Source organism: Suncus etruscus, chromosome 9, assembly GCF_024139225.1.
Source record: "Suncus etruscus isolate mSunEtr1 chromosome 9, mSunEtr1.pri.cur, whole genome shotgun sequence".
NCBI lineage: Eukaryota > Metazoa > Chordata > Mammalia > Eulipotyphla > Soricidae > Suncus > Suncus etruscus.
This window is the reverse complement of record NC_064856.1, coordinates 14,312,194-14,337,845: the sequence shown is the minus strand read 5'-3', so window position 1 is coordinate 14,337,845 and position 25,652 is coordinate 14,312,194. Positions and strand designations below refer to the sequence as shown.

Genomic DNA, 25,652 nt, shown 5'->3' with positions numbered 1-25,652 from the left:
AGAGAAGAGAAACACAAAAAGAAGAGAAGTTCACTCAGTCTCTCCGAGTTGCAAAACCAACAGCAGGGGCTGACCCTTTAGCGTGCCTTCACAGAGAAAGAAGACACATTTCTGCTGCTGGGGTGCCTCTGGTAGCCGGTTTTCCTTAATCTTTCTTTGTCTTTCTGTTTGGATACCTTGAGGAAACAAGTTTGGATATGCCTTTCTTGGCCTTCACAGGTAATTTCAGTAGAAAGAAAAGAAAAGAAAAGAAGAGAAACACACAAAAAGACAGGTCCACCCAGCCTCTCGCAGTATCTAATCTGAAAGCAAGGGAAGACCCATTCTGTCTGCCTTCACAGACAATGGAGTTACCTTTCTGCTGCTAGGGCGCCTCTGGTAGCCGGTTTTCACTCAGTTTTTCTTGTCATATCAGCTTGGGCACTGCTATGTGATAAATTCAGTTTGCAATCTTGTGGCTTTCTCAAGAGATTATCAGTAGACAGAAGACAAGAAAATAACAGAATTTAAAAAAGAAGAGCAGAGAAGACAAAAAGAAGGGAAAGGAGGGGAAGGGAAGAAGGGAAGGGAAGAAGTGAAGGGAAGGAAGAAGGGATGGGAAGGGACCTCAAGGGACCTAAGGGAAGGGAAGTGAATGGAAACGAAGGGAAAGGGAAGGGAAGAGAAAATAAAGGGAAGGGAATAGTAAAAAAGAAGAGAAGACTGGGGCCAGGAAGGTGGCGCTAGAGATAAGGTGTCTGCCTTGTAAGCGCTACCAAGGAACGGACCGCGGTTCGATCCCCCGGCGTCCCATATGGTCCCCCCAAGCCAGGGGCGATTTCTGAGCACATAGCCAGGAGTAACCCCTGAGCGTCAAACGGGTGTGGCCCAAAAACCAAAAAACAAACAAACAAACAAAAGAAGAGAAGACTGAAGAAATGTGGAGATGAGAAGAGAAGAGAAGAAGAGAAGAGAAGAAGAGAAGAGAAAAGAGAAGAGAAGAGGAGAAGGGAAGGGAAGGGAAAGAAGGGAATGTAAAGGAACTAAAAATAAGGGAAGCGAAGGAAAAAGGAAAGGGAAAAGGGAAGGGAAGGGAAATGAAGAGATGAGAAGAGAAGAGAAGAGAAGAGAAGAGAAGAGAAGAGAAGAGTAATGAAATACCAAAGACAGCAGGTCCACTCACTATCTCTCTATTGCTAATTAGACAGCAGGATCAGACACTCCCCTCTGCCTTCAATGACAAAGGAGGTATATTTCCGCTGCTGTGGCATTGGGCAGTATTAATGATTCAATTTTGAGAACTGGAAGAGCCTGAGGAATTTGTCGCCTTCTTGTGTTTCTCTTCTCTTCTGTCTCCTGATACTCTCTTGAGAAGGCCAAGAAAGGCCAAGAAAGACTGAGTGAAAACCGGCTACCAGAGGCGCCCCAGCAGCAGAAAGGTACCTCCTTTGTCTGTGAAGGCAGGAAGAGGGATCAGCCCCTGCTTTAGGCATAGAAATGTCTCAAAGGCAACATGTCCCCTCAGTCTCTCCCAGTTGTTAATCTTAAAGCAGAGGCAGGAGCATCCACCTGTCTTCACAAAAAAATGAGATAGCTTTCTGCTGCTGGGGCACCACTGGAATCATTTTTCACTCAAACTTTCCTGAATGTTCAGCTTTGGCATCTCAAAGAAACAATTTTGGAGGAGATTTTCTTGGCTTTTCAGAAGAGTTTCAGGAAACAAAAGAGAAGGAAGAGAAACACACAAAGGAGAGAAGTTCACTCCGACTCTCCAAGTTGCGAAACCAACAGCAGTGTCTGACCCTCCAGCGTGCCTTCACAGAGAAAGAAGACACATTTCTTCTGCTGGGGCGCCTCTGGTAGCTGGTTTTCCTTAATCTTTCTTTGTCTTTCTGTTTGGATAACTTGAGGAAACAAGTTTGGATATGCCTTTCGTGGCCTTCACAGGTAATTTCCGTAGAAAGAAGAGAAGAGAAGAGAAGAGAAGAGAAGAGAAGAGAAGAGAAGAGAAGAGAAGAGAAGAAGAGAAACAAAAAGGATAGGTCCACTCAGCCTCTCACAGAATCTAATCTGGAAGCAAGGGCAGACCCATACACTCTGCCTTCACAGACAAAGGAGGTACCTTTCTGCTGCTAGGGCGCCTCTGGTAGCCGGTTTTCACTCAGTCATTCTTGGCATATCAGCTTGGGCACTGCTATGTGATAAATTCAGTTTGCCATCTTGTGGCTTTCTCAAGAGATTTTCAGTATACAGAAGACAAGAGAAGAAGAAAAATTTAAAAAGTGGAGGAGAAGGGAAAAAGAACGGAAGGGAATGGAAAGGAGGGGAAGGGAAGAGATGAAGGAAAGGGAAGGGACCTAATGGAACGGAAGGGAATGGAAGCGAAGGGAAAAGGATGGAAAGGGATGAGAAGAAAAATGGAAGGGAAGGGGAAAAAAGAAGAGAAGACAGAAGAAATATGAAGAGAAGAAGAGAAGAGAAGAGAAGAGAAGAGAAGAGAAGAGAAGAGAAGAGAAGAGAAGGGACGGGAAGGGAAAATGAAAAAGAAAAGGGAAGGGAAGGGAAGTCAGAGGAAGGGAAGGGAAGGGAAGGGAAGAGAAGGGGAGGAAAGGAAGGGAAGGGAAAAGGGAAGTGAAAAGGGAAGGGAAGGAAAGGGAAAACGGAAGGGAAAACTGAAAGGAAGGGAAGGGAAGAGAAGGGAAGAAAAGGGAAGGGAAAGGAAGGGAATGGAAGAGAAGGGAAGTGAAGGAAGTGAAGGGAAGGGAATGGAAGGGAAAAGGGAACGGTAGGGAAGGGAAGGAAAGAGAAGACAAGACAAGGGAAGGGAAGGGAAGGGAAGAGAGAGAAGAGAAGGAAAGAGAAGAGAAGAGAAGAGAAGAGAAGAAAAAAGAAATACCAAAGACAACAGTTCCACTCACCATCTCTCTGTTGCTAATTAGACAGCAGGATCAGACTACTCCCATCTGCCTTCTTTGTAAAAGGAGGTATATTTCCGCTGCTGTGGCATTAGGCAGTATTAAAGAATCAATTTTAGAACTGGAAGAGCCTGAGGAGATTTGTCGCCTTCTTGTGTTTCTCTTCTCTTCTGTCTCCTGATACTCTCTTGAGAAGGCCAAGAAAGGCCAAGAAAGACTGAGTGAAAACCGGCTACCAGAGGCGCCCCAGCAGCAGAAAAGTACCTCCTTTGTCTGTGAAGGCAGGAAGAGGGGTCAGCCTCTGCTTTAAGCATAGAAATGTCTCAAAGGCACCATGTCCCCTCAGTCTCTCCCAGTTGTTAATCTTAAAGCAGAAGCAGAAGCATCCACCTGTCTTCACAAAAAAAGGAGATAACTTTCTGCTGCTGGGGCACCACTGGTAGCAGGTTTTCACTCAAACTTTCCTGAATGATCAGCTTTGGCATCTGAAAGAAACAGTTGTGGAGGAGATTTTCTTGGCCTTTTCAGAAGAGTTTCAGGGAAAAAATAGAGAAAAGACGAGAAGAGAAGAGAAACACACAGAGGAGAGAAATTACCTCATTCTCTCCGAGTTGCGAAACGAACAGCAAGGGCTGACCCTCCAGTGTGCCTTCACAGAGAAAAAAGAGACATTTCTGCTGCTGGGGTGCCTCTGGTAGCCGGTTTTCCTTAATCTTTCTTTGTCTTTCTGCTTGAATAACTTGAGGAAACAGTTTTGGCTGGGCCTTTCTTGTCCTTCACAGGTAATGTCAGTAGAAAGAAGAGAAGAAAAGGGAAACACACAAAAAGACAGGTCCACTCAGCCTCTCGCATTATCTACTCTGGAAGCAAGGGCAGACCCATACTGTCAGCCTTCATAGACAAGGGAGGTACCTTTCTGCTGCTAGGGCACCTCTGGTAGCCAGTTTTCACTCAGTCATTCTTGGCATATCAGCTTGGGCACTGCTATGTGATAAATTCAGTTTGCCATATAGTGGCTTTCTCAAAATATTTTCAGTAGACAGAAGACAAGATAAGAAGAGAAATTAAAAAAAGAGAAGAGAAGAAGGGATGGGAAGGAAAAGGAGGGTAAGGGAAGAAGAGAAAGGAAGAGGGAAGAGAAGGTTAGATGGTAAGGGAAGGGACCTAAGGGAAGGTAAGGAAATGGAAGTGAAGGAAAAGGGATGGGAAGGGAAGGGAAGAGAAAGGGAAGCGAAGGGAAGGGGAAAAAAGAAGGTGAGAAGAGAGAAGAAATGTGAACAGAAGAGCTGAGAAGGGAAGAGATAAAAAGAGAAGAGAAGGGAAGGAAGGGAATGGAAGGAAAGGGAAATGGAAAAAAGACAAGAAGAGAGAAGAAATGGAAGAGAAGAGATGACAAGAGAAGTGAAGAGAAAAAAGAGAAGAGAAGAGAAGGGAAGGGAAGAAAAGGGAAGGGAAGAAAGGAAAGGGAAGAGGAAAGAAGGGAAGGGAAGGAATGAAAGGGAAGGGAAGACGAAAGGGAAGGGAAGAGAAGAGAAGAGAACTGAAGAGAACGGAAGGGAATGGAAAGGAAGGGAAGAAGGGAAGGGAAAAGAAGGGAAGGGAAGAAAAGGGAAAAGGGAAGGAAAAGTGAAGGGAAAGGAATGGAAGGGAAGGAAAGAGAAGAGAATAAAAGAGAAGAGAAGGGAAGGGAATGGAAGGGAAGGGAAGGGAAGGGAAAGGAATGGAAGGGAAGGGAAGGGAAGGAAAGAGAAGAGAATAGAAGAGAAGGGAAGGGAAGGGAAGGGAAAGGAATGGAAGGGAAGGAAAGGAAGGGAAGGGAAAAGGGAAGGGAAATGTAAGGGAAAGGAAAGGAAGGGAAGAGAAGAGAAGAGAAGAGAAGAGAAGAGAAGAGAAGAGAAGAGAAGAGAAGAGAAGAGAAGAGAGGAGAAGAGAAGAGAAGAGAAGAGAAGAGAGGAGAGGAGAAGAGAAGAGAAGAGAAGAGAAGAGAAGAGAAGAGAAGAGAAGGAGAAGAGAAAGAAGAGAAAGAGAAGGGAACGGATGGGAAGGGAAAGGAGGGGAAGGGAAGGGAAGAAGAAAACAGAGGAGACAAGCGAAAGGAAGGGAATGGTAGTGAAGGAAAGGGACGGAAAGTGAAGGGAATGGGAAGGGAAGGGGAAAAAAGAAGAGGAGAAGAGAGAAGAAATGTGAAGATAAGAGAAGAGAAAAGAAGAGAAGAGAGGAGAGGAGAGGGAAGGGAAGGGAAGGGAAGCAAAGAAGGGAAGGGAAGGGAAGGGAAGAGAAGATAATTAAAGAGTAGAGGAGAAGAGAAGAGAGGAGAGGAGAGGAGAAGAGAAGAGAAGAGAAGAGAAGAGAAGAGAAGAGAAGAGAAGAGAAGAGAAGAGAAGAGAAGAGACGAGAAGAGAAGAGAAGAGAAGAGAAGAGAAGAGAAGAGAAGAGAAAAGAGAACTACCCAAAGACAACAGGTCCACTCACCATCTCCCTGTTCCTAAGTAGAAAGCAGGGTCAGACTGCTCCCATCTGCCTTCAATGACAAAGGAGGTATATTTCCGCTGCTGTGGCATTAGGCAGTATTAGAGGGGGGAGGGGAGGGGAGGGGAGAGAGGGGAGGGGAGAGGGGAGGGGAGAGGGGAGGGGAGAGGGGAGGGGAGGGGAGGGGAGAGGGAAGGGGAGAAGAGAGGGGAGGGGAGAGGGGAGGGGGGAGGGGAGAGGAGAGGAGAGGGGAGGGGGAGGGGAGAGGAGAGGAGAGGAGAAGAAAAGAAACACACATCTCATCGCCAACAGGTGTCAACTCATTGCTCATTCATTTTCCTTATGGAAAGCCTCTCCCTGCCAAGACTGACTTCTGTTAATAAATGTATCCCAGAATGGCGTTTATTTATCAGTATCTTAGTATTCATATCTGAATGGTGTTCTTTTTCTTCCTTCAAATTGTGGCTTATACATGGCATTGCTGAGGGTTGTTCCCGACAGTACCCAGGGGTCTATGACAAGGTCATAATTCTTTATTATTTAATTAACATAAAAAGGAGAGGGTCAGAGAGATAAGCTAGAGCGTATGCTTTGAATGCAGAAGATCTGGGTTTGATTCTCAATACTGCAGGTTACAGGAGTGCCAGGTCACTCACTGCAGGGGCCAGGGCAAGAGAGATGGCACAGGGGTAGGGTGTTTGCCTTGCACTCAGCCAACCCAGGACGGAAGGTGCCCAGCATCCCATATGGTCCCCCAAGCCTGCCAGGAGTGATTTCTGATTGCAGAGCCAAAAGTAACCCGAGTGCCTCCGGTATGACCCAAAAACCAAAAATAAATAAATGTAAAATATAATTAAAATTAAAAAAAAATAAAAGGAAAAGGAAAAAGCAAAATGTCTGTAGGGAGAGACATGTGAAAAGGTCTGTGCATGTAATAGGCTCTAGTTCAAACCTGATCCTCTCTCTGCCCCTGGTCTCCTGAGCACCAATTGAGGAGTGCTCCAAAAGAAAAACAAAAACCCTTCAAAAAAAAAACAAAGAAAAGAAAAGAAAGCAAGCCACATATAGGAAATAAAACTTCCTTCTTGGGGCTGGGAAAATAGTATAGATAGTACAGGGTAGGTAGCGTGCTTGTCTTATGTGTGGCTGACCTGGGTTCTATCCTTGGCACCCCGTGGAGTTCCCCCAAGACCACGAGGAATGACTCAGAGCACAAAACTAGGAGTAAGTCCTGAGAAGTCAGATGAATCTCCCAAACCAAAACAAAGCAAAAACCTTTCTTATTATCCACCCCTTCTCTCCTTAGTAACACACATGCCAAGTTGTGTGTTCCAAAAGCGCCACATAGCAGGTGTGGTGCTGCGATGCTTGCAGGGGGTCCCCACTCCTTTAGTTGTGATGCTGAGGTCTCTCTCTTTACTCACACACATCCTTTGTTTGTTTGTTTGTTTGTTTGGGTCACACCCGGCAGTGCTCAGGGGTTACTCTGGCTCTGCTCAGAAATCGCTCCTGGCAGGCATGGGTGACCATATGGGATGCCGGAATTCGAACCACCGACCTTCTGCAGGAAAGGCAAAGCCTTACCTCCACGTTATCTCTCCGGACCCACTCACACACATCCTGTTTGTACTATTTGTGCTGTTTGTGCTCTGGTACTCACACCACTGCTTGCCGGGGCTGCACCTCTTGCCAGTGGGACACCGATTAGCTGAGGGAATTGCTGGGGCCGTATCCCTTAGTAGTGAAGTTCACGCACATCTGGCTAGTGTGACTGAAAATGCTTGGGGTGCTGGGGAAGACAGGACAGCATTGCCGGCAGTCAGGACCCGGACTTCCTTTTATGCCACTGAACTAGACCTCTGAGCCTACAACTTTATTTCAGTAACAGACCAAGCTTACATCTGCCAGATAAACAAGGTGTTTGGGCAGAGGTGTTTTTTACTGTGAGATCCACCAGACAGGAAACACAATGTACCTTGGGACTCGTTTTCCCATTTTTTTTTTTTTTTTTTTTTTGTGGTTTTTGGGTCACACCCGGCATCGCTCAGGGGTTACTCCTGGCTCTATGCTCAGAAATCGCTCCTGGCAGGCTCGGGGGACCATATGGGACGCCGGGATTCGAACCGATGACCTTCTGCATGAAAGGTAAACGCCTTACCTCCATGCCATCTCTCCGGCCCCCGTTTTCCCATTTCTTTGAGTTTCCTTCTTTCCCTCCCACCCCTGCTCCCCAGTTTCTAAAACAAAGTCTATGGCACCATAAAGGAAGAAAACCACCAGTCTTACTTTTCCTACTTTCTGATGGGGACACCTCAGACTGCTGTGCATGGATTAAGGCCAGGCCACTAGCCAGTTTTGCAGTGGCCATGGACCTGCTTGGTCTGTGCTACTTTCAGAGACACAATCAGGAATGGAAGCAGGGTCTCCACGGAGTTCTCTGAGATGAACTTGTTTCCCAAGTCATTTCTTCCTGTCTAGTTTCCTGCCTTCTCTCCTCCTGCCTAAGAGCATCTTGGTGTGGTGCTGCCAGACGCAACTCCGGGTTAAGTCTGGGCTGGTTGGGTTCTTTCCATCTTGCATGGTGATTTCATGGGTTTTGGTTTATGGGCCACACCTGGAGGGGTGTTCAGGGGTTACTCCTGGCTGTGCTCAGAAATCACTTCTGGTGGGACTCAGGAGACCATATGCGGTGCCAGGGGTTGAACCCAGGTCAGCAATGTATAATGCAGTGCTTCTCAATTATTTTCTATCATGCCCCTCAGGAAGAAAACATTTTCGTGCCCCCCCCCCCCGCGTGACTGTAAATAGTATCTTTATTTAAAAAAATTTTAACCTGCAAAACAAAAATATATCAAATAATTTGAGCTGCTTTTTTAATCAGAGGTGATGTCTCGATGAATGGCTACAATAAGAACGTTTTGCAAAGTGGGGTTTGAAGCAGGGCACAGCAACTCTCAGCTCCAGAGACATAAAGAGACATAAACACGGGGCTTAGCTTGTTATGACAGTGTTTGCCGAGGTCATGCCCCCCTTTACGGAGTCTTGAGCCACCCCCTGGGGCGTGCCCCATTATTTGAGAAGCACTGGTATAAGGCAAGTGCCCAACCTGCTATACTATGGTGTTAGATGACACCCTGCTTTTGCCTAAAACAAAGGAGTTCCCCCAATTTCCTTTCCTTTGCACCTATTCCTTTGTATGTAAATGTACACCTAGACTGGATTAGCTTGATATAGGTACCTTGGCCACTCACTTGACCCTCCCCTCTTGGTTGGGAAATAAAGGGGGTTTGTTTTTTGGTTTGGGGCACATAGAGGGACCATGAAATGACAGTCCAACTGCACCCCATGATTCTCCTGACTGGCTTGGTTTATTAATTCTCTGCAGCTACCCTTCTTAAGACCTGTCCACCTGGGCCTGGAAATATGGTGCATGAGTGATTTCACACTTTGGTTCTGGCTCCATGACTGTTTGTGTGTGTGTGTGTGTGTGTGTGTGTGTGTGTGTGTGTGTGTGTGTGTGTGTGTGTGTGTGTGCAGACTCAAGATTTCTCCATCCCATAACTCGTGTGTGACTCTGTGTGTGTGCGCAGACTCAGGATTTCTCCATCCCATAACTCATGTGTGTGTGTACGTGCACGTACGCAGAGAGAGAAATAGAAAGAGACCCGTGAGCAGAAAAGCTACTCAGAGTCCTATGGCATTTCCCCAGTATATTAAGATGACTCAGTCCTAGATGCATCAAAAGAGGACTGTTGGCTTAAGTGGCCCTGCTTCTCCCCAAAAGTTTGGGGCCAGGAACAAAGCCCAGCTGCATGCAAGTCAGACATCTAAACACTGGGCTCCAGCTGCTTTTACTGGGTATCTGTCACATCAATGGCTACAGCAAAGGAATATTCTCTAGACTAAGACAAACATTGCAGCAGATCTAAACTTGTATTTGGAAAGTGAGGTCAAAACCTGGAGACCCTAGTGTATTTTTTTTTAATGCTTAGACTGTTTTTTGAAGGGAGCAGAGGCCATGGATAGAAAAGGAGAAATGAGGCTCCTTCTTGCTTTTTTTTTTTTTTTTTTTTTTTTTTTTTTGGTTTTTGGGTCACATCAGGCAACGCTCAGGGGTTCCTCCTGGCTCTACACTCAGAAATCGCTCCTGGCAGGCTCGGGAGATCATATGGGATGCCAGGATTCGAACCACTGACATTATGCATGCAAGGCAAACACTTTACCTCCTTCCTATCTCTCTGTACCGAGAGATAGGTACAGTAATTAAGGTACAGTCAAGGCACAGTAGGCCTTGACATCAAGCAGAACTGGGCCTCTGGTTTTGGATGGCTTGTGTTTTAATACTTGCTCCTGGCTGGAAGCAACAATTCTACCTAGACTGGGACGAGCAAATTCCCTCTGAAAAAAGCCGTATTATATCTTTTTTTGTTGTTGTTTTGGGGTCACACTGGTGGCACTCAGGGGATACTCCTGGCTCTGCGCTCAGATATCGTTCCTAGCAGGCTTGGGGGATCATATGGGATACTGGGATTCAAGCCCCTGTCCATCTTGGGTCAGCTAAGTGCAAGGCAGACGCCCCACCACTGTACTAGCTCTTCGGCCCCCGTATTATAAATCTCTTCAGACTTTAGTCTAAAAATAGTTCTTATTTTTGGGTCATACCTGACGATGCTCAGGGGTTAAGGTATTCCAGGCTCTTTATTCAGGAATTGCTCCTGGTGTTACATATGGCGGCCATATGGGATCAAACCTGGGTTGGCTGAGTGCAAGGTGAGCACCCTACCTGCTGTCCTATGGGCCCAACCCCTAATCTAAAATCATAAGTCTTATGGTTTCTGTCACCAACACTCTTCTCTATTTGAGTAGTCACTCAATGGGTGTAGCTATATTCCAATAAAACTTTATTTATTCATAAGCAGTGGGCAACGAGTCAGATATAGTCCACTGACTGCACTTTACCCACCTTGGCAATATTTGGGAGCGGTGTGAAGGAGGTGAAATCCTTTAGGCTTTGGTGTTACACTGAGACTTGTACAAGGAGGAAAACAGAGAACTATGGGTAGGAAATGGTGATCAAGTGGTGACATAAGGAAACAGAATTCAAGGTACTGGCTGAAGCTTATTCATAAAAACATCAACTTTACTCCAAGCCAGATTCAACTTGCCCACCTCACACCATCTGGTCCTGGGCAAGCTGAGGTGCGGTGGGGCTCCTAGGAGCCCTTGTGCTGGGGCTGGACCACCTGCCCTTCCCTGGTGATGGCCCAGTTGTAGCTCTTTGGAGAGTCCAATGCTTCTTGCACCTTTGCGTCCAGGTTCTCAAAGGTGATGAAGTTCTTCGCCTCCTCCTGTTAGGAGAGCAGTAGCAGTGTGAGAAAGGGCTCAGGCACTTGCGGAGCCAATAGAGGGAGAATCTCCAGCTCTCTCGGGGGGGGGGGGGGGGGGGGAGAGCGCTTGGACCCCAGGACCGAGGACCTCACTGACCTTCCTGCAGATAACAGCAGGTAGTCTCCAAAACCTTAGAGCCCCTGGCATACCAGCTCTCACAAACCCAGGTCTACTAAGAGTCAGCCCCTTCACGCTGGCATGCTCCCTCAAGCTCTCTGGAACCCACCGTTTAGTATCTCCAGTTTAAAAAAGAAATTCTTTTGTTTGTTTTTGGGGCACAGCTGGCAGCCCTTAGGGAAGCAGGTGGTGCCAGCTAGGAACTGAAAACACGCCTCCTGCAGCGGAGGGAGCCCTGGCTCCTGCCCTTGAACTGTCTCTCTCCCCAGCCCTTGTCTGCTAACATCCTTTTTGCTTTATTTGTCGGTGGTAATGGTCAGAGAACACTTGGCCACACTCGGGGCTGACTCGCGGGTCTGTTTAGGGATGACTCCAGACGGGGGTTGGGCGGCCACAGGGGTGCCGAGGTGCAACCAAGGGCAGCCGATCGCTCGCCTGGAACAGTCACTCAGGCCTGCGCCCTGGTCGCCTTTTCCGGGGAGAGGCGCGGCTCGGCCCCCGAGGGGTGCCGAGTCCTTCCCAGGTCATGCCAACGTCCCTCCCAGCCCGGGGCTCGGGGCCTGCAGGGATCCAGCCCTCGCAGACCCGCCCGCCCGGTCGGTGCGAAGGCTCGGCGGCTCTGCCGGGGGGCCCCTTCCCGAGCACCCCGATGCACCTGCAGCCGCAGCACCTCCTCTTCCTTGAGCCGCGCCCAGGCCCGCGCCTCCTCCGCCCGGCGGGCCTCCAGCTCGGCCCGCCGCCGCTCTTCGTCCTGCGCCTCCCGCAGCCGCCGGGCCACGCGCAGCTCGTGCAGCCGCCGGTTCTCCGCCTGGTTCCAGGCCAGCAGCTCGCGGTGCTCCGCAGCGTCCTGCTGGGCCTTGCGCGCCGCCTGGCTCCCGACCCGCGCCTCCAGCAGCCGCTCCCGCACCTCGCGCGCGAACTCCCGCCGCAGCGCGCCCACCGTCTGCCGGTACCGCGCGTAGCGCTCCGACAGCACCCACAGCTCCGCGGGGTCCACGGCGGGCGGGGTGGCCGTGCGCCCCGCCTTGGACTTGGCCGGAGGGTCGTGCCGGGACTTGCGCCCGCGCGCAGGCTGCACCCGCACGGCCAGAGGGAGCCGCGGCCCCGCGCGGCCCAGAGCGCGGAGCATGGCGCAAGACGGCCCCGGCCGGCGGCCTGGCGCGGCGCCTCGCGGAGCCCGGAAGCGAGCGGCCGCGGAGAGGGTCGGGATTTGTAGTTTGCGCTTGCACCCGGACGCGATCGCGGGGCCTCTTGGGATTTGTAGTTCGCGGCCCCGGAAGCGAGCGCAGAGGATATCGGGATTTATAGTTCTCGCCCACCCCCAGAAGCGACCGCGGGGCATGTCGGGATTTGTAGTTCGAGATCACGAGGCATCTTGGGATTTGTAGTTCAAGCCCCCCCACCCCCGAGCGCTCGCGGAGCGTTTCGGGATTTGTAGTTCACGCCACAGGAAGTGATTGCGGAGCATCTTGGGATTTGTAGTTCGTGCCCACCCAATCCCTGGAGCGATCGCGGGGCCTCTTGGGATTTGTAGTTCGCGGCCCCGGAAGCGAGCGCAGAGGATATCGGGATTTATAGTTCTCGCCCACCCCCAGAAGCGACCGCGGGGCATGTCGGGATTTGTAGTTCGAGATCACGAGGCATCTTGGGATTTGTAGTTCAAGCCCCCCCACCCCCGAGCGCTCGCGGAGCGTTTCGGGATTTGTAGTTCACGCCACAGGAAGTGATTGCGGAGCATCTTGGGATTTGTAGTTCGTGCCCACCCAATCCCTGGAGCGATCGCGGGGCCTCTTGGGATTTGTAGTTCGCGGCCCCGGAAGCGAGCGCAGAGGATATCGGGATTTATAGTTCTCGCCCACCCCCAGAAGCGACCGCGGGGCATGTCGGGATTTGTAGTTCGAGATCACGAGGCATCTTGGGATTTGTAGTTCAAGCCCCCCCACCCCCGAGCGCTCGCGGAGCGTTTCGGGATTTGTAGTTCACGCCACAGGAAGTGATTGCGGAGCATCTTGGGATTTGTAGTTCGTGCCCACCCAATCCCTGGAGCGATCGCGGGGCCTCTTGGGATTTGTAGTTCGCGGCCCCGGAAGCGAGCGCAGAGGATATCGGGATTTATAGTTCTCGCCCACCCCCAGAAGCGACCGCGGGGCATGTCGGGATTTGTAGTTCGAGATCACGAGGCATCTTGGGATTTGTAGTTCAAGCCCCCCCACCCCCGAGCGCTCGCGGAGCGTGTCGGGATTTGTAGTTCACGCCACAGGAAGTGATTGCGGAGCATCTTGGGATTTGTAGTTCGTGCCCACCCAATCCCTGGAGCGATCGCGGGGCCTCTTGGGATTTGTAGTTCGCGGCCCCGGAAGCGAGCGCAGAGGATATCGGGATTTATAGTTCTCGCCCACCCCCAGAAGCGACCGCGGGGCATGTCGGGATTTGTAGTTCGAGATCACGAGGCATCTTGGGATTTGTAGTTCGTGCCCACCCAATCCCTGAAGCGATCGCGGGGCCTCTCGGGATTTGTAGTTCATGCGCCCCCCCCCCCCTACCAAAAGCGATCGCGGAGAATGTCAAGATTTATAGTTACCATCCCCGGAAGTGGTCGCGGAGTATCTTGGGATTTGTGTTCACATCGCAAAGCGATTGTAGAGCATCTAGGGATTTGTAGTTCTCTCCGCTCCCGGCCGCGATCGCGGGGCATCTCGGGATTTGTAGTTCACGCCCACCCCATAAGTGATTGTAGAACATCTCGGGATTTGTAGTTCTCTCCCCTACCAGCCGCGATTGCGGGGCATCTCGGGATTTGTAGTTCACGCCCACCCCATAAGCAATTGCGGGGCATCTCGGGATTTGTAGTTCACGCCCACCCCATAAGCAATTGCGGAGCATCTTGGGATTTGTAGTTCTTGCCCCCCCAAAGCGATCGCGGAGCATGTCGAGATTTATAGTTACATCCCCGGAAGTGGTCGCGGAGCATCTTGGGATTTGTACTTCACATCCCGAAGCGATTGTAGAGCATCTCGGGATTTGTAGTTCACGGTCCCCCTTCCCCCCCCCCCCATAAGCAAACCGCGGAGCGTCTCGGGATTTGTAGTGCTCTCCCCTCCCGGCCGCGATCGCGGGGCATCTCGGGATTTGTAGGCCACGCCCCTCCCGGAAGCGACCGCGGAACGTCCGGGATTTGTAGTTCACGTTCCCGGAAACTATCAGAGCATGTCGGGATTTGTAGTTCACGCCCCCTCCCGGGCCCTGGTGCTGGGCCGGTCGGGCTCGGACCCGCCCAACCAAGTCCCCGTCCCTTGAGGCGCAGGGGGTTGAGCGAAGGGAACCGGGAAAAAGACGACAACTCGGGCCACCGTTCGGAGGCGCGTCTTTATTGGAGGCTCGGAGGGCGCGGCGGGCTCGCTCAGGGTCGGGGCTGCGGGCGCCGAGGAGGGAAGAGGGGAGCGGGTGTCAGTCCGCCCACGGCAGCCCCGCCCGCCGCCCACCCCCGCGTCCTCTGGTTCGGGCTCCCCGGGTGGGGTGGGGTAGGGTGGGGTGTCCAGCCCCCCGGGTTTGCAGCGCTGCTATACGAGGTTGGCAATGGAAGAGCCTGAGCTCCTGTCACTGGATGAGCTGGGTCTTGCCTCTGGGCGCTGATCGCTTTCTGCACTTTATTCTTGGGGTGCAGTGCCGGGACCCACCCCGGCTGGCCCTCGCCCCTCTCTCCAGCCCGTTCTTTAGGGCCTGGCCTAGGGAGCACTGGGCACTCCTGGAGCCCTTGTCAGTGGTCCCCTGCCTCTGCCGCCTCTGGGGCCACACCTAGGTCTATTCGGGGCGTAGCTCTGTGTGCTCGGGGGTCACTCCTGGAGCCCACAGGTAATAACCCTCAGGTAATAATAACCTGAGTTCACAGCAATGTGCAAAGCAAGCGCCTCCCCCCAGGACTTGCTCTCTGGCCCTGTGCTGCCTGTTCATGTGGTTTTGGTTTTCTGTTTTATTTTTGTTTTGCCACATCCAGGGGCACTCGGGGGTCACTCCTGGCTTGCGAAGTGACACCTGGCAGGCTTGGGGGAACCATCCTATGGGAGGCCGGGGATTGAGTCCTGGCCTGCTCAGCCTCCTGCAAGGCAGATTTCCTCCCCGCTCGCTGTGCTATCACTCCAGCCAGTCCCAGTTGCTCACCTCTGTCCACTGTCTCTTTGTGCCTTTGGAGAATCAATCTCTCTCTCTCTCTCTCTCTCTCTCTCTCTCTCTCTCTCTCTCTCTCTCTCTCTCTCTCTCTCTCTCTCTCTCTCTCTCTCTCTCTCTCTCTCTCTCTCCCCCTCCCTCTCTCCCTCCCCTCAGAATTTATTTTCTTTTTTTAATTTTAATTTTTGGGTCACACCCGGTGGTGCTCAGGGGTTACTCCTGGCTCTGTGCTCAGAAATCGCTCCTGGCTTATGGGATGCCAGGGGATTGAATCACGGTCTGTCCCTAGGTTAGCCACATGCAAGGTAAACGCCCTACCGCTGTACTATCTCTCCAGCCCCTTCTCAGACTTTCTAAGTAAAACTAGTTTTTACTTAAAAATAAAGGATGGTCTTTTAGTACAACCACCTTCTACTCTATTAGTGACTACAAATCTAATGCAGCTTAAATATTCTATGACATGTCTAGAATTCTGGGAAATACGGATTTCCCAGCTAAAAATGGAAATGTTGTGTCGGGGGTGTGTGTGTGTGTGTGTGTGTGTGATCCTCTGTGTGTGTGTGTGTGTGTGATCCTCCCTCTGTGTGTGTGTGTGTGTGTGTGTGTGTGTGATCCTCCCTCCCCCATGGCCTCTAGCCCTCTGGTCCCCCCTAATGGCCTCTCGCACTACTTACCAGCAATGTCTGCATCAGGCGCTGCTTTTGGAGGAGCCACCAGGCCATGGTCTTGGCTTCCTCGGAAACAGTGTCCTCAGGAGGTACCAAGGCACCGCTTGGGAGGCTTTGGGCACTCTGGCGTGGGTTGCCTGCTGCAAGGCCCAGCCAGCACCCTTCCTCAGAGAGACGCCGAGACTCTAGCCTGCCCTCCCCCTGCTCCTACCCCAGGCTCAAGGTGGGGGCAGAGTCCCAGTCTTGGTCTCCTCCCTCTCACTCGAGGTGGAGAGACCGTCACCTACCTGGGAACCTTGGAGCAGGCTGAGGTTCCTGAGGTGAGTCGGGGCTTCGTTTTCCTCCAGGATACCAGCCATGGGACCAGTGCTGAGCCTTCAGGGGCCCTGGTTGGGCTGTCAGTAGCAGCAGCAGCAGCAGCAGTACCAAGCCTTGCCCGATGTTGGCCATAGCAGAGCTGCTCGCATGGACAGGGGACAGCACTCAGGACATCTGATTCTGTGCTACATGCCCGCTTTTGCCAAAGCCCTGCTGAACTGGCGCTTTAGGGGGCACTTTCAGTGTTTGGTGTCACCTAATGCATTTCCCTCTCCTGTTACTGCTCATCCCAGGACTATAGACATCCAGACCTTGCTTGTGTGCTCCTGGGCTCTGGGCCATGAGGCTGAACACAGATTGGCAACGTTGTAGGCAAGTACATCACCCACTGTGCAACCTCTCTGGCCCATCTTCCAGTTCTTGGGCCTTACCCCGGGGTGCTGGCTGATTGTTCGCCTCCCTTTCCTCCAGTGATTTCCAGAATTGGAATAAGGTTGGAACAGGTTGCAAGATGGTAAAGGGAGTTCACCAGAAACAACGTAGGGAAGCCCTCTATACTGCAGGAACCAGCAGGGGCAGGCTTTTTGTCACCTTTCCTGGGGCTTAGGGGTGTGAAAGGTTGTCTGGTGGGGGCAGTGTGTCCATCCCTGGTCCCTCCTACACTCAGCAGTACAGAAATGAAATTGAGGAGAGCAGAGGGAAAGGTGGCTTGGGGCATGCTTTGGGAATAAAGGGGTTTGGGAGTGGGAGGTCATGCACCCAGGATGGAGATCCAGCCTTTGGAGGCCAGTCTCCGCACTCACCTGGGGAAGATGTGGGCGAGTTGGCTCTGAAACAGCAGTGGCAGCCCCTAGACAGCCTCCGATTTATAGGTCGGACAGCTCCACCCCCAGCTCAGCCTCCAGTGACGTCGGAGACGGGAGGAGGTACTGACCGCCCAACCCAGGGGTCGTCTGACACGCGTCCTCCCATCCTCTTCCCAGGGGTCTGAAGTCACAAGACTCCTGTTTCAGTCTTTAAATTAGGAAGCCTCACTCAAAGCGGAGATTGGCGCCTAAAGAGGTTGAGGGAGGCTATGCCCACCCTGCTAAGGACTTGCATGCTCACTTACAAAATGGCTCAGTGGAGCTGAAAGCAGGAGGCGGGAATAAGGGTGCCTCTCAATCTTCCACCTGTCCTCATCCTGTGCTATGTCCAGGACTAGTTTTTGTTGTTGTTGTTGTTTTGGGTCACATCCAGCAGCACTCAGGGATTACTCCTGGCTCTAGGCTCAGAAATTGCTCCTGGCAGGTTCTGGGGGTGCTGGGATTCAACCCACCATCGTTCTGCATGCAAGGCAAATGCCATACCTTCATGTTTTCTCTCTCTCTCGCCCCTCTCGCCCCTCTGTCCAGGACTAGTAAATGAATTCCATCATAACTGCCTGCATCAGTCTGTTTCCTATCTTAAGCCACTAGCCTGTGGGGAGGGTGGGTGTGGGGGAAGGAGACCATAAAGGCCTGTTGACAAGGTTAATAGCCAATATTCACCTGTGGACTCAACAGCAACTGTGAGGGCCAGACAAGGTCAGGCTGGACATTCTGGTGGCCAGTCACTGGGCGAGTAGCACGTCAAATCCTGTGGCACAGATGTAAGAGGGGGTGTAACTGGCCCTACTACTAGTCAAATGCACTCTGACCCCAGCTGTCTAGACAGGAGGGTGAACATGATTCTAGAATTATACAATAGATCTGAAATGAATGTGTGGGTTTGTATATTCAGTCTAATTGTTTTGGGAAACAGGTATGTACTGATGAACTGAGCCATTAAATTTTAATGTATTCCCCTTCCTGTTGTGATGACTCAGATGGTCAATACTAGGCTATGGGGTTGTCTGAGGGCTGCACATTGCTGCTGTGGGGAACAGTGCTGTAGAACTACATTCAGTGTCAATGGAGTGGTGTCAGGGATCAAACTCCCTCTCAGCTTTGGCCACTGAGCTACCCCAGGTCCAACCAAATAGTTTTTAGAAAAACATTTGCTTCATGGTTTCATATATATGATTGAGACCGAAAAATTGCTTAGTTCTGATTTGGACTTATAGAATACTTTATTCAAAGTCATCTATTTAAAAGAGGTGCCATGGGGCCAGAGAGATAGCATGGAGGTAAGGCGTTTGACTTTCATGCAGGACGGTGGTTTGAATCCCGGCATCCCATATGGTTCCCTGTGCCTGCCAGGGGTGATTTCTGAACATAGAGCCAGGAGTAACCCCTGAGTGCTGCCAGGTGTGAACCTCCCCCCCCCAAAAAAAAAGAGGTATCTTAATATAAACAGGGCTGGACAGATAGCATGGAGGGAGGACATTTGCCTTGCATGCAGAAGGATGGTGGTTCGAATCCCAGCATCCCATATGGTCTCCTGAGCCTGCCAGGAGCGATTTCTGAGCGAAGAGCCAGGAGTAAAACCTGAGCGATGCCGGGTGTGACCCACCCCAATTTAAATATATATTAACATGTTACATATAATATATAATACATATTAAAGCCTATCTATCTGTCTACCTATCTAGTTGTTTGGGGGCCATACCTGACAGTCCTCAGGGGTTACTCCTGGCTCTGTATTCAGGAATAACTCTGGCAAGCTCAGGGTATCATTTGGGATGTCAGGGATTGAATCATGGTCAGCTGCATGCAAGGCGAAAAGACCACTATGGTCCTGCCTTAATATTAATTTGATTTGGGGTCAGAGTGTTAGCATAGCAGGTAGGATGTATTGTCCTTGAATGAAGCTGACCTGGTTTGGTCTCTAGCATACATATGTCCCCTGAGAATCACCCCCTACCTCCCCCAAAATAACTTTTTAAAAATTTGATTGTAGGGGGGCCGGAGAGATAGCATGGAGATAAGGTGTTTGCATCGCATGCAGAAGGACAGTGGTTCGAATCCCAGCATCCCATATGATCCCCCGAGCCTGCCAGGAGCGATTTCTGAGCGTAGAGCCAGGAGTGACCCCTGAGCGCTGCCGGGTGTGATCCAAAAACCAAACAAACAAATTTGATTGTAGGGTTGGAGTGATAGCACAGCAGTAGGGCGTTTGCCTTGTATGTGGCCAACACAGGACAGACCCTGGTTCAAATCCCTGCATCCCAGATGGTCTCCTGAGCCTGCCAGGATCGACTTCTGAGCGCAGAGCCAGGTGTAACCCATAAACAAAAACAAAACAAAGTTTGATTGTAACCATAGCCAGAACTATTTAAGCTCAAGGGTAGTCTCTGGTCTTTCTTTCTGGTAATATATATTAGCTTTTTTTTGGTGGGGGGATTGGGAGACCCCATACCTTGTGCTCAGGACTCCCTTATGGTCCTGAGTCTCCCGAAATAATCCTCGAATATACTCATGAGTAAGCCTAAATTGTGGCCCTATCTGCCGACACCCTATATTGGTCCAGTGATCTTGCAAATTAGCCTTAACTGGAACAATCGGCTAGTCCTATTGCCCCAAGAGGCAGTGCAGACTTGGCCACACAAAAGCGTGCAAGGGTAGTTTGCAGGGACTCAGGATCTCCTTTCTGACACACGTACTTTCTCCAAGTTCTGAGACTGTTTCTGTTTGGTCTCTCCATGTTTCTTTGAAGATGCTGTTTGCTGTTTTTCTTATTTTTTTGGTTTTTGGGTGACACCCGGCAGTGCTCAGGAGTTACTCCTGGCTCTAGGCTCAGAAATCGCTCCTGGCATGCTTGGGGAACATATGGGATGCCGGAATTTAAAGCACTGTCCTTCTGCATGCAAGGCAAACACTTTACCTCCATGCTATCTCTCCGGCCCCTTTGCAGTTTCTTTTTATTTTTTGTTTTGTGTTTTTTTTGTTTGTTTGTTTGGTTTTTTGGGAGGGCCGTACCAGGCTCAAGGGTTGGAGGGCAGCAGCATAGAGGCTGCATGAAAACTTAGTTTAGAAGTCCATGTGGAGAAATGCACGTGGTGGTTAGGGCTGTGTAATAAAACTAGCTGTCTCCTGAAACTTCATCTGACTGCTTGTGAATCTCTCCGCCGGTTATCCTGCAATCTTCAGACCCACCAGCAAGGGACTAAAGGCAATGTGCCGAGAAAAGCCTCACCCCAACACCAGGACTCTAATTTTATATTTATACAAGGGATTACTCCTGGCTCTGCACTCAGAAATTGCTCCTGGCAGGTTTGGGAACTTGAGGATTGCACCTGGGTAGGCTGCATGCAAGTTGAATGCCCCACACCCGCTATGCTATTGCTCTGGCCCACATGCAGTTTCTTTTCTAAAATTTTAATAAACTTTAGGGGCCGGAGAGATAGCACAGTGGTGTTTGCCTTGCAAGCAGCTGATCCAAGACCTAAGGTGGTTGGTTCGAATCCCGGCATCCCATATGGTCCCCATTGCCTACCAGGAGCTATTTCTGAGCAGATAGCCATGAGTGACTCCTGAGCACAACCAGGTGTGGCCCAAAAAAACAACAAAAAATTTTTTTTCTAATAAACTTTAAATGTAATCACTGAATAGTTACAAAGTTGCTCATGGTTGAGTTTCAGTCATACAATGTCCATCAGCCATCCTTTCACGAGTGCATATTTCCCACCACCAATGTCCCCAGTTTTCCCTCCAGCCTCCCTACCTCTGCCTCTATGGTAGACATTTTTCTTCTTTTTTTCCCAGCATTTGGAGTTTCTTGACCTTGGGGTGCTTTTGGTTCCTGCTGAAAGATCAAATACACAACCCTTCTCCCTCATCAACCCAGCTCTTGTGAATTGCTAGAGGTGATGTGTCACAGTGCTCCAGCCAACTGAATTCATTGTGGAGCAGAACCTAGTTGTCACCTTGGACACCCCCTTGCCTGGTTTGCTGGGACTGAGGCCCTGACATGGGCTCCACTTTTCTTCTCCTTCTCACTCTTTGCATCCTGACTTCTGTGTGTGCTTCTTGGGGCCAGATGGGGTGCAACCTCTTGCTCCAATGACCTCTGAGGGGCTGAGAACCTGCCCCTGCCCCATGAAAGCCAGTGATGACAAGCAGCGTTCTCTCCTGTCCTTTGAGAAACACGCACCTCTGATTCAATTACTTCCAACTGAATTCTACCTTTCCCAGAACCTTTAAGACCTGGACAGCCTCATAACCAGGCTAGTCAATGGGATATGAGGAGAAATGAACTTGCAACCTGGGGCAAAAGTAAAGTACAGAGGATAGGGAAGCACTCGCCTTGCATGTAGCTGACCCTGGTTCCACCCCTGCGACCATACATGGACCCCTGAGCACTGCCAGGACTGATTCCAAAGCTCAAAACCAAAAATAATCCCTGAGCTTATTTTTAGGGGGTATGCTCCCCCCTAAAAAAAAAAAATCGCGATCTTTTTTTTTTTTCTCCCGGGATGTGAAATGACACTACTCAGGGGAACATGTAGTGCCACAAATTGAACAGGGGTCAGCTTGAATATGCAAGACAAGCACCTGATACCGGTAATAGCTCTATGGTCCAGAAAGTACTTTGGCTTTTGTTTTTGTTTTTTGGATCATACCCGGTGGCGGTGCTCAGGAGTTACACCTGGCTCTGTGTTCAGAAATCACTCCTGGAAGGCTCGGGGGACCATATGGGAGTCAGTCCTGGATCAGCAGGGTGCTAGACAAATGTGCTACCGCTGTGCTCTCTCTGGCCCCTACCTTCGGCTTTTTGTCCTTAAATCTGAAGCTGTTGGGAGTACAGTGGGTATTGGCTTTGGCATCTACCATCTCTCCTTCCTTATACTTTGGGAAGCAGGGATGACCCTGGCTATTTTCTTCTTTTGGTTTTTGGGTCACACCTGGCACTGCTCAGGGGTTCCTCCTGGCTCTATGTTCAGAAATCGCTCCTGACAGGCTCGGAGGACCATATGGGAAGCCGGGATTCGAACCACCATCCTTCTGCTTGCAAGGCAAATGCTTTACCTCCAGGCTATCTCTCCACCCCGACCCTGGCTATTTTCTCCAGTGAAAGAGCAGGCTGGGCTTACTGATGTGCTGGGTGTGAGAGGCAGGAAATCCATTTTAGCTGGAAGTTGGACAGGAGTGTGGAGGACTCTGCTGTTTGAGACAAAACTGTGATGGTGGGGCCCAGAATACCCAGTCCTAGTGTGGAAAACCACCTCAGACAAAGGAAGAGACACTTCCTCAGGGAGTCAAAGCTTTTATTTCCTGATAATCCCTAGTGTGGTGCCAGAGATACCGCTCTGGTCCTTTTAATCCCCGTGTGGGTGGTGGAGGCGTGAGGGTGATGGATTATTTACAGAGCAAATAAGGAACATGATTTGAGGGAGGTGGGGGCAAGGGGACAACCAATTTCCTCAAGAGCTCTGAGAACTTTGTGCTTTTTTCACTTCGTTGAAGATGAGCTTCCTGGAATAGGCTTTGTTTCTTCTTCAGGAAAAGATACAGCCCCATTTCCAGGCCGAGGAGTGCACGATATCAATCCAAACATCACACTATTTAATTCCCCAATAAAACATTGGAAAAAGGACTATCAGTGCTAACACATTTACATAAAAAATCTCCACCTAATAGGTAATAGAGGCCTATGTACCAATTTCTAAAACAGTTATAAGATATATACACAATTTGGGTATATTAACAAAACAGAATATTACAAAATATTAAAGGCAATTCTGTCCATGGGGCCTCATCGCCTCTTACTTGAAGTTGGCATAATCTGAGAATGCGTCAATATACTCCTGCACCACTTTGTAGCAGAATTCATACTGTTCCTGGAGAGGAAAAGGTCAGTTATTAAAGAGCACAGTATCACTGGAGCTTCTAATAGGCTTAAAGAAGAAAAGGAAACCAAATGAAAACTTCTAAGGTTTTATCTAAGCTGGATCTCTTTGCCAGAGATCTTTTCGAGGGGCCACACCCAGCAGCGCTCAGGGGTTACTCCTGGCTCTATGCTCAGATATCGCCCCTGACAGGCTTGGGGTCCATATAGGATGCCCGGAATCAAACCCAGATCTGTCCTGGGTCAGTCGTGTGAAAGGCAAATGCCCTGCCGCTGTGCTATCTCTCTGGCCCCCTTTTTGAGTTTTTTTTTTATTAGTGGCTACATAAAGCTGGGTAGGTGGGAGCCTGGGGGAAAAGCCACTGCAGGCTAAATGCTGGGGTTGCTCCTAGTAGTAATCAGGGGATCATGTGGTACTAGAACTGGACGTGGGCCTTCTGCTTGCGAAGCTTGCACTCAGCCAGTTGAGCTCTCTGCAGCCCTACCTACCTGAGTTCTGACTGCTTTTTCTTGAAGGGTCCACTGAGTGCAGTCAATTTTCTAAGAGCCTGCCTTGAAGATGCTGGCCCTAGATTTAGGTTATGTTTGCATGCTGGGCTGACAGACCAGGCAGTAGGGAGAGGGCTCTGTCTAGTCCACCCCTCACTATTGATGCTGGGCTGCAGGCAACTTGGCTCTTAAATCACATTAACTTTCAGACTACATAAAATGCAGTTTTCTTTTCTTTTCTTTTTTTTTGGTCTTTGTTATTCCTGGCTATGCACTCAGAAATCACTTCTGGCTTGGGGGACCATATGGGACTCCGGGGGATCAAACCGAGGTCCATCCTAGGCTAGCGCAGGCAAGGCAGATGCCTTACCTATAGCGCCACCTCTCAAGCCCCAAAATGCATTTTTCTTTCTGTTCCAGATAATTCTAATTCCATGGGAGTTCAGGAGTTGACCCTGCCGGGTGATGCTCTAGAGGTCAGGTGTTGCTAGGATGGGTTGGGTGTGTGCCCTAACCACTGTACAATCTCCTGACAAAAGAATGTCAGACAACTTTTGCTTTTCTTTTGTTGGGTCACAAGAGGCTATGATCAGACCTTACTTCTGGGGCCAGAGTAATAGCACAACAGTGGGATGTTTGCCTTGCACGCTGCCAACCTGGGACAGACCCGGGTTTGGAGACCCATATGGTCTCCTGAGCCTGCCAGGAGCAATTTCTGAGCACAGAGCCAGGAGTAACAACCCCTGAGCGCACCCGGTTGTGACCCCAAAACAAAACCAAACAAACAAAAAAACAAACTAAAACAAACCTTACTCCTGTACTCAGGAATCACTTCTGCTGGTGCTTGGGGGGGGGGGGGGGCATCTGTAGTGCTGTAGTGGGATCAAATCTGGGTTGGATGTGTGCAAGGCAAGTGCCCTACCCTATTTCTGGCCCCCTATCAGGCTTTTTGGGGAGCATGAGCAGGAGAGGAGATATTCCTGAGTTTTCCATCCAGCAGTCTCCTGGAGAAGAGTCACTCGACTCTTATTGCTGCTGGTGGGGCTGCGCTCCCACTGAAGTCAAGGGGAAGTTAGAAAAGAATGAGTTTGTGGTTGAGTTTCTTTGAAGAAACTCTCTTTCTTCTCTGAAGGAAGATCCTTCCCTGGAAGGGCCCTGACAGAGGCAGATACAGGCAGTGTGAGAACCTAGAAAAACATTTGGGGCAGCATACCAGTGTCTGGACCATGTGTGGCCTCTGCAGCCGTAGGCTCTTGACTGTTTGGAAGACATCCAAAATCCCCTCTGCTTTCACCCGTTCCAGGACAGTGCTCAGAGCACAGAAGGTCCCCGTCCGTCCTGCTCCGGCGCTGTAATGGAGGAGACACTTTTACCACACCAGTCATATCCCTCAATGCATAGGTGAGAGACTGTGGGAATATGTAGAGAAAAGCTTACAACTGGTGTCCCCGAAACCCAGGATCCTACAGAGCAGCTGGTGGGTGTACTGATGCCCTCCCTGCACAGCCTGTGTGGCCTGCTAACTTGAAGGACCTGCTTGTGTGACAACTTCACACTTGCCCTCCCAGAACAGATTTTGCATACCAAAAAAAAAAAAAGAAAAAAGAAAAGAAAAGGCCTGGATTGCTCTAATCTGCTGCACACTCAATAATAGAAATATAATCTTTTCTTTCCTGTCTTGACAAACTTTGCTGTGTGGGTGTGTACACAATGATTCTTGTTTTTTATTTTGCTTCTAAGTCCCAAGAATTCAGACCTGGACTATTCAATAGATGATATTATCCATGCCATTCCATGTCACCAGCAGTGAGTACCTATGTGGAAAGGACAGTGACAGTACAGTACGCCCAGACATGCAGTATGGGAAGGAAAGAGAGAAATAGGAATTGTAGACAAGGTGAGGAGAGCTGCAACTGTGAACATATCATGGCAGGCGAAGGAAGCAGATAACCAAGATAGGCAAGGGCAAGGCCCAAAGGCTATCTTGGGCATGAACATCTCAGGAACAAAGCAGGTGGGCGTGGGGGGATGAATCTAGTCTGCTAGAAAAGGAGAAGAAAATAGTTGGGGCTGATACCCAACTCTAAAACTCTTTTTTTTGGTTTGTTTGTTTGTTTTTGGGCCACACCCGGTGGTGCTCAGGGGTTACTCCTGGCTGCCTGCTCAGAAATAGCTCCTGGCAGGCATGGGGGACCATATGGGACACCAGGATTCGAACCAACCACCTTTGGTCCTGGATCGTCTGCTTGCAAGGCAAACACTGCTGTGCTATCTCTCCGGGCCCACCAACCCTAACTCTTAGATCATGCTGGTGTGATGCTATTACTAGAATTCTAGTAAAAGACAGGCCTGAAGTGTAAAAGCAGCTTGCTGCCTACTCTGCTGAGAACAAATGACA

The 25,652-nt window shown here is 50.1% G+C and overlaps 3 protein-coding genes across 5 annotated transcripts in view; all 3 read right to left on the bottom strand.

Annotated features, from left to right (window-relative positions):
- Positions 1-10,490: 10,490 nt before the first annotated feature.
- Positions 10,491-11,997, bottom strand: MRPS26 (mitochondrial ribosomal protein S26). Its single transcript, XM_049779387.1, has 2 exons — positions 11,524-11,997; positions 10,491-10,711 (listed from the first exon to the last, which is right to left on the bottom strand). The coding sequence occupies exons 1-2, from the start codon at positions 11,995-11,997 to the stop codon at positions 10,577-10,579; spliced, it is 609 nt and encodes a 202-aa protein (XP_049635344.1). The 3' UTR covers positions 10,491-10,576.
- Positions 11,998-14,215: 2,218 nt separating this feature from the next.
- On the bottom strand, positions 14,216-16,840 carry LOC126017487 (progonadoliberin-2). Of its 2 annotated transcripts, XM_049779431.1 has the most exons (4): positions 16,822-16,840; positions 15,988-16,157; positions 15,707-15,840; positions 14,216-14,280 (listed from the first exon to the last, which is right to left on the bottom strand). In XM_049779431.1, exons 2-4 carry the CDS (start codon positions 16,148-16,150, stop codon positions 14,269-14,271), a joined length of 309 nt encoding a protein of 102 aa, XP_049635388.1. In that variant the 5' UTR covers positions 16,151-16,157; positions 16,822-16,840; the 3' UTR covers positions 14,216-14,268. The 2 variants fall into 2 exon arrangements, with proteins under 2 accessions (XP_049635388.1, XP_049635387.1); XM_049779430.1 differs by lacking the exon at positions 14,216-14,280 and having other exon boundaries at positions 15,683-15,840.
- Positions 16,841-22,167: 5,327 nt separating this feature from the next.
- Positions 22,168-25,652, bottom strand: part of PTPRA (protein tyrosine phosphatase receptor type A) — a 145,130-nt gene continuing 141,645 nt past the window's right edge. For both annotated transcript variants that reach the window (XM_049779161.1, XM_049779162.1), the window contains 2 exons: positions 24,468-24,603; positions 22,168-22,757 (listed from right to left, as the gene is read on the bottom strand). In XM_049779161.1, coding sequence (XP_049635118.1) covers positions 22,683-22,757; positions 24,468-24,603 — 211 coding nt within the window. In that variant the 3' untranslated portion in view covers positions 22,168-22,682. The remainder of the gene's footprint in view (positions 22,758-24,467; positions 24,604-25,652) is intronic.

Coding starts and splice junctions, on each gene's coding strand:
- MRPS26 (XM_049779387.1), bottom strand. CDS start 11,997: ATGCTCCGCGCTCTGGGCCGCGCGGGGCCGCGGCTCCCTCTGGCCGTG. Junction 10,712..11,523: donor AGGAGGTGCTGCGGCTGCAG/GTGCATCGGGGT, acceptor CTCTCCTAACAG/GAGGAGGCGAAGAACTTCAT.
- LOC126017487 (XM_049779430.1), bottom strand. CDS start 16,150: ATGGCCAACATCGGGCAAGGCTTGGTACTGCTGCTGCTGCTGCTGCTA. Junction 15,841..15,987: donor GCCTGCTCCAAGGTTCCCAG/GTAGGTGACGGT, acceptor TGGGCCTTGCAG/CAGGCAACCCACGCCAGAGT.